A 6,852-nucleotide genomic window follows, 5' to 3' on the forward strand; every position below is an offset into this window, starting at 1 on the left:
ACTGGTCTCTAGAGGACATATTAAAAGAGTGACCACCGTCAGGTCCCTTGCCCAAGTCCCATGGGTGGTAAGAACAGCAGCTGGGGTTCCAGCACAGAGCCCTCCTTCTCCCTTTGCGCCACTTTAGAGAAATCGTGGAGGAGGATGTCATGGGGGATTGGTGATGGGGAGAACGGAGAAGAGTGGGAGGCAGGAAGACGGGTGTGGAAGAGGGTGATGAGGCAGGAGCCATGGGGATGGAAACAGGGACTGGATGGAGAGAGGTTTGCAGGTGGCCTCCCTGGGATTACACTCCACAAGGAAGTAAGGAACATGAGAGGGGGAGGAGGTCTGGGCTAAGAGCCTGGGATGTGACCCGTTGCATCAGAGGTGACTATGGAACATCCAGGTAACAATTGGCTTCGGGGTCTGGAGCTCAGGAAGGAGATCCAGGTTTGAGGGAGAAAGCGATTAGGGCACCAGCGGCTGTGGATGGAAATCAGAGGAGATGTTGGGGAAGGAGAGATCTAGGGGTTAGATCCTGACCCACAAGAGAAGTAGCCGCAGCCCGAGAGAGAGAGAGAGAAGATTCAGGGTCAGGCTGCTGGTTCCAGAAGAGTTAAGTCATTAGCCCCCTCCCTCCCCACAGCCCTCCCCCCAGGAGCCAGTGGTGACAGCTGAGGCCATGTGAGTCGGATCCTGAATGAGGCTTTATCTCTGCTCTTGGTCCCATCATCCACTGTGGCACCAGTTCCTTCGCCAGCCGGGATGGGACAGGCAACTGAGAGAGCCCGGAGAGGTCAGGGGCTGGGCCAGGGGCTTCCCTGGAGGGGTGGGAGGTGTGCTACGTGGGGGAAGTCCCCGGGGTCATTAGAGAAGCATTCCCAAGTGGCAGTGGGGGGGGGGGAGGCGGCGGGGGGAGGCCGTCGGGGGACACTGGGGTGGATTCCCTGGGATCATCCCCAAGGCTCCCAGAAGAGACCATAAAGGCCGAGCAGGCTGGGGAGGTGACAAGTGCGATTCCCACCCCCCCACCCCCCCCGCAGGTGATGGTGGCCATACCCTGGACTGGGAGAGGAACAGGACTCTGGGCCTCTAGCTGCCGAGCTGGTGGGTGGGGCTCTAGGCCATGACCCGCACCCTCTGACCCCTGATACTGACCTCTGTCCTCTGCCCCGCCCCCTCTATGCCGGAAGGAGAGGCTCAAGCCCCGCCGGGCGGGGGGCCGCCCCCGGACGCGCTGGCGGAGCAGGTAGAGCTGTGGTGGTCCCAGCAGCCCCGGCGCTCGGCGCTCTGCTTCGCCGTGGCCGTGGCGCTCGTGGCGGGCTGCGGGGCGGGTGGCGTGGCGCTGCTGTCCTCCACCAGCAGCCGCTCGGGTGAGTGGCGGCTGGCGACGGGCACCGTGCTGTGCCTGCTGGCCCTGCTGGTCCTGGTCAAGCAGCTGATGAGCTCCGCCGTGCAGGACATGAACTGCCTCCGCCAGCCCCACCACGTGGCCCTGCTGCGGAGCGGCGGCGGGGTGGACGCCCTGGTCGTGCTGCTCAGCGGCCTGGTGGTGCTGGTCACCGGCCTGACTCTGGCCGGGCTGGCCGCCGCCCCGGCCCCGGCCCGGCCCCTGGCCGCCATGCTGTCTGTGGGCATCGGCCTGGCCGCCTCGGGTGCGCTCTTGCTGCTGGGCTTGCTGCTCTATCAGGTGGGCGTCAGTGGACACTGTCCGCCTCTCCGTGCGGCCGCCCCCTCCACCCACGCCCACCACGGCGGCGACGGCAGCATCTTCAGCATCTCGGGACGGTTCTCTGCCGGGCGGCGTCATGAGACCACGTCCAGCATCGCCAGCCTCATCTGACCGAGCCCGAGTTCCCCTGCCCGCGACCTGCCTCAGCGACCACGGCGCCGTGCCAGGGTGGGAGTGGGTGTGAGTGTGTGCTTGCACGCGCACGTGAGTGCGTAGGTGTCCCCAGGACCGTCCAGCCCGCCGTGGGATTGCGTGACGCGTGTACCCACACATCCATGCCACAGGAAGGTGGAACTGGGGGCTTGTGGCTGTGGAACTGTCAGAGTCTACCCGTCTGGACCTGGGGCCCCTGAGGATTCTTGGCCCCTGTTCCCAGCCCCCCTCAAATCCAACCCTGCCTTGGAACACCTATCAGATTTCCGGGAGCGACTGTCCTACCCCAGAGACCATACGGGCGACTTCACTGAGGAGAGTACCCGGTGACAAAGTGCAAAGAACGCGGGCTCCACAATGTGACAGGACTGGACTGGAATCCCCCACCCGCTGGGGGGCCTTGGGCAAGTGACTTAACCTCTCTGAGCCTCAGTTTCCGGAGAGTCACAGTCGTGGTCGTGGACCACATCGTATACGGAAGGACTGGGCACGCGGCAGGTGTGCAATAAAACTGGTGGCCGTTGTCACTGTCGCTGTCGGTACCTCACCATCTCCCCTCCCCCTCGGCTTTCCCCTCCCCGACAACTACCGCTTCTACGGTGCACACTGCCTACCTCAAGCTGACAAAAGCTACCCTGACGTGTCCCCTATCAGGCCTGTGATTTCTCCTCACAGGTATGAGGAAGCTGGAGGGGAGAGGGGGGTGTGAGAAGGGGGGTGGGGAGGAGCGTGGCCCGAGTCCTTCACATTTGCTCCCGTGCTGGTTCAAGATGAAGTCTTAAGTGCCGGGGTTTTACCAGCTAGTTTCTCTGGAGGTTGCCACTCCCTGCCCCACCTCTGGAATCAGATCGTCCTGGCCTATGTAGTAGCTGCAACTGCTGGCCTTCCTCCGGGCCCTTCCGCCCCCACCCCGGGTATGGGAGGGTTGTTTGAAACCCCCCTGGGGGGTAAGAGTCACTGCCAGCTTGGGGTCAGCCCCAGGATCTCCCATCTACGGTGCAGAACGGCCTATGTGGCACCCATCACCTTCCACCAGAACAGGAGCTACGGTTAGTTTCATCACTCCCTGCTTCTCGAGGTCAGATGCCATGCAGCCCCGCCAGGGCACCAAGATGGGCTGGGAAACCAGACAGGCCTCCAGGGGGCCCCAAGTGTGGAGACACAGGTTCTCCAACAGGAGGAAATTGCTTTCGGGAGTCAAGACCTAGGGGGCCTCCTGGAGAAAACGCCGCCGGGCAGATGGATGAGGGAAGGGTGTTGCCAGCCAAGGAGGGAGCAAGGTGAGTGGGAAGAAGAGGGCATGTCCAGGAGGACAGTGGAACCTCTCCCCAGGACCCGTGGCATCTCAGACCCCACATATTCAACATCGGATCCCCCTCCTCATCCTGAACCAGCTCCTTGTCCCACCCAGAGGGGGCAGTGGGGGGGCACCCTTCACCCAGCACCTGGGTTAGAAAGCTCGGTTGTGGTCCCAGACGGCACCCTGCCTCCCTCCTTATCCTGTGTCCAGTGAACATCACCTGCAGACTTCCCCACAGATGTGTGTGCGGTGCTCAACCCTCCACACTCACCCCCCAGCGCCCTGTCCATCTCTGCCTCATTTGTGCAGCCTCCCGCCTGGGGTCCCTACTTTTGCTTTTTTTTTTTTTTTTTTTTTTTTTTTTAATGTTGGTTTATTCCTGAGAGAGAGAGTGAGCAGAGAGAGAGGGAGACAAGAGGATCCAAAGATCTGTGCTGCCAGCAGAGAGCCTGATGCAGGGCTTGAACTCACAAACCATGAGATCATGACCTGAGCTGAAGTCAGACGTTTAACTGACTGAGCCACCCAGGCGCCCCTCTTTTCTTCTTCAGTTCACCTCTCTCCCAAGCCCAACACATACACCTGAGCCACAGTGACTGTTAGGGAGGTATTGGCGGGCAGAGGGGTGGGGTGGGAGGACATGACCACCTGTTCACCCATGAGCCAGACCCAGGTGATGGGAGGCTCCTCACCCCTTCCCCTGCCCTTGGAATGTGTGTCCCACTTGCCTTTCTGGCTCCGAGAAGCTGCCCCAAGGACAGAGCCTTGGGACAATGATACAGCATTGAGACTATCTGGACTGTACATGAGATGGAACCCAGTTAAGGCCTCTATATAAACTTTTAAGATATGAGAGGCAGATGCAGCGGTCTACTCGACTTGTGGCCACTCAAGACAAGCCTCTAAGGGAGTTTCCTTGCCTGTTACACCTGCCAGTCACCACTCTGGAGTGGCCTATCTCTGTCTTCGGCCTCTGTCTGACCTCCATGTACCGGGGCCAGCTTCAGATTACACCCGGGAAGCTCCAAGTTGCAACCCAGCACTGTCCTAAAACAAAAGTCCTTCCCCGTGCCCCCACCACACGCAGGCTACTGTGCAGGATCCCCGACATGATTCGGCCTCCCTCACACCTCCAAGCACCCCATGAGCCAGCCTCACGGAACTGTTGTGACCTCCGCATAATCTCACTTCTCCCAGCCTTTGTGTGCTCTCTCCTCCTTTCCTCCATACCCTTCAAGACCCGGTTCTTCAGGCCTCTTCCCGACCCTCTCCTCCTAAACTGATGAGTTGTCTGTTTTCTGTGCCTGTCCTTGCGATTGTAGACACCAGTCTGCAATTCTTTCTCTGTGTGCCTGTCTCCTTAATCAGGTGGTTGGCTCCTCTGGGGGGATTTGGGTCTTGCCCATCTGCGCACCCCTTGTTCCCAAGGTGGGCCTGACATATAGCAGGTGCTTTGTTGCATGGATGAAGGACTCAGCTTGGTTGGAAGGCAATGTGTATGCAAGGATCAGGGAAAGACCCACCTAGAATAGGAATGGGTAGGAAACTTAGGCCACTGTCCCCACTGTTGGCCCTGAATCTTTCTGCCTCCCCACAAATTCTCACCCTTCCAGGGTTCCCAAGAGGAATCTATCATTATCACCAGCTACAGGGCTACCAGAGAACCCCACACTGCCTCTCCATCCTATAATATGGGGTGAAATGCGATTTCTTTTCAGCTAAGACAGGGTTACTCTTTCAACATATTTGCTTTAGAAAACTAAAGGAAGGAGCACCTGGCTGGCTCAGTTGGTGGAGCATGCAACTCTTGATCTCGGGGTTGTGAGTTCCAGCCCCATGCTGGGCATAGAGATTACTTAAAAAAAAATAAAAAAAATAAAAATAAAATAAAATAAAATAAAATAAATAGAACGCTTTAAAAAACCTTAAAGAACAAAAAAACAAAACACCTAAAGGAAAACAGAAACACAGACGCCTAGAGAAGGGGGAAGGGACGGGTTACATCACACAAATGTCTAGATCAGCAGCTACTGTAGGCAGGGCCTTTGTTGAGCTTTCCTGGGAAAGATGCCAGATGAAGAATATGGCCCGTGGCCCCAGAGGGCTGTTCCAAAGGGCAGTGGAAGTCAGCACCCACACACCCAGCTATAACATGGGTCTGGGTGAGAGCGAGGTCCAGGCACAGGCAGGGCAGAAATGCTACTACTTCCGGGATCTCTAAAGCAGACTTCCCACAACCTCCAACCTCAAGCTTGTTTGCTCAAAGCATCTCACTGAATCCTCTCTTGGTCTACATTGCAACTAGCCATCTACTGGCCCCTCTGCTCGCTCTCTCTCTAAAGCTGTCCCCTCCTGTCTTCATCTCCCTTCTGGTTAAAATCCCATCGCCCAACATTTCACCCACTCCTTCACAGAGTCCCCAACCCCTTAGCGCCCCGCTCCTTTGAAGTTCACCCAGCTGCTTTTGCCACACCTACTGCCTCCCAGTGACCAGGTATTAGGCCAGGCCGCCTGGTGTCACCACGAATTCCTCATCACCCATCTCGACTGGTCTGCAATTCTGCTCATCAGTTACGCTGCATTTCCCTGGTCAGCTCCTGCTTTCACAGCGGGCCCCCCAAGTTCTCTCCACTCCCCTCACACCTCAGCATCACCCCCTGCAGATGGTGTGACCTCCCCTGTCAGGAGAAAACGAGGGTCATGTGGTGGGAGGCCTTCACCTTGCTCCCCCCAAATCGCTCCTCCTTCACTCCTATCCGTGGAATGGCCTCGTCAGCCCAGCTGAGGAATTTGGACTTTGTCCTCAGGACAATGAGAAACATGGAAAGCTTTTAATTAGGGAAGTACTTTGGCCAGAATAGGATTTGGGGCCAGCTGGCTGCAGCGTAGAGCCAGGAATGGGCCTTAGGAGAAAAAGAATCAGAAGAAATGTCCAATCAGGCCCAGAAGTGCCATTGCTGCTGGCCCCTGAGGGATGAGAAGCAGCTGGCCAAGCTAGAGAGGTTGAGAAGAAAGAGGGCCAGAAAGAAGAAAGAGCAGAAGAAGGGTCCAGAGAGGAGAGAACTTGGCTCCTGCAAGGAAACACAAAGGGTTTGTGTGGCTAGAACTGGAGCTTCACTGGCAGGAGGCAGGAGGTGCAGCCAGGGAGGAGCCCTGGGCCACTCTTTCAGAGGCTCTGTACAGGTGGCACCATTTAAGGTCAAGAGGAAGCCAGGGAAGGATTTGAAGCAGAGGTCAAATTGGGTTTTAGGACGGTCATTCCCCCTGCAGCACAGAGAATTAACTGGAAGAGGTAAAAACAGAGGCAGGGGAATCAGTTGGTTGATGAATGCCATCGGCAGATGCACAATGACGGGGGCCAAAGGGATGGCTGTTGGGACAGAGTGAAACACAACAGATTCGATGGACGTTCAGAGGGTGGGACCAACATGTCTTCATGACTCAGGAGCTTTTTAAGATGGGAGAGGTGTGAAGGGTTGACAGAGTGTTGATAGAAAGACAGGTTTAAGACACAAGGCAGAGAAGAGGCTGTTCTTAAAGTCCCTGAACAGAGAGGCAGGGAGGGTGCCTCCAGGGCACAAGATGGTGGCATTGGGCTTGCGGTGCCACTTTGACAGGAGAGAAGGAAGAACGTGGACACAGGTAAGTTTGTGGGGTCTGTAGCAGGAAGTTGAGGGAGGCCCTG

General features: G+C 57.3%; 2 protein-coding genes across 2 annotated transcripts in view; both read left to right on the forward strand.

Moving 5' to 3' along the window:
- Positions 1 to 1,175, forward strand: part of CFAP57 (cilia and flagella associated protein 57) — an 81,034-nt gene extending 79,859 nt beyond the window's left edge. Inside the window, exons 25-26 of the mRNA XM_045476954.1 lie at positions 629 to 778; positions 1,026 to 1,175. The gene's annotated coding sequence lies outside the window, so the exon portion shown is untranslated. The remainder of the gene's footprint in view (positions 1 to 628; positions 779 to 1,025) is intronic.
- Positions 1,166 to 2,442, forward strand: TMEM125 (transmembrane protein 125). Its single transcript, XM_045476956.1, has one exon. It carries the CDS (start codon positions 1,166 to 1,168, stop codon positions 1,823 to 1,825), a length of 660 nt encoding a protein of 219 aa, XP_045332912.1. The 3' UTR covers positions 1,826 to 2,442.
- Positions 2,443 to 6,852: the final 4,410 nt, after the last annotated feature.

Source organism: Leopardus geoffroyi, chromosome C1 (assembly GCF_018350155.1).
Source record: "Leopardus geoffroyi isolate Oge1 chromosome C1, O.geoffroyi_Oge1_pat1.0, whole genome shotgun sequence".
Taxonomy (NCBI): Eukaryota; Metazoa; Chordata; class Mammalia; order Carnivora; family Felidae; genus Leopardus; species Leopardus geoffroyi.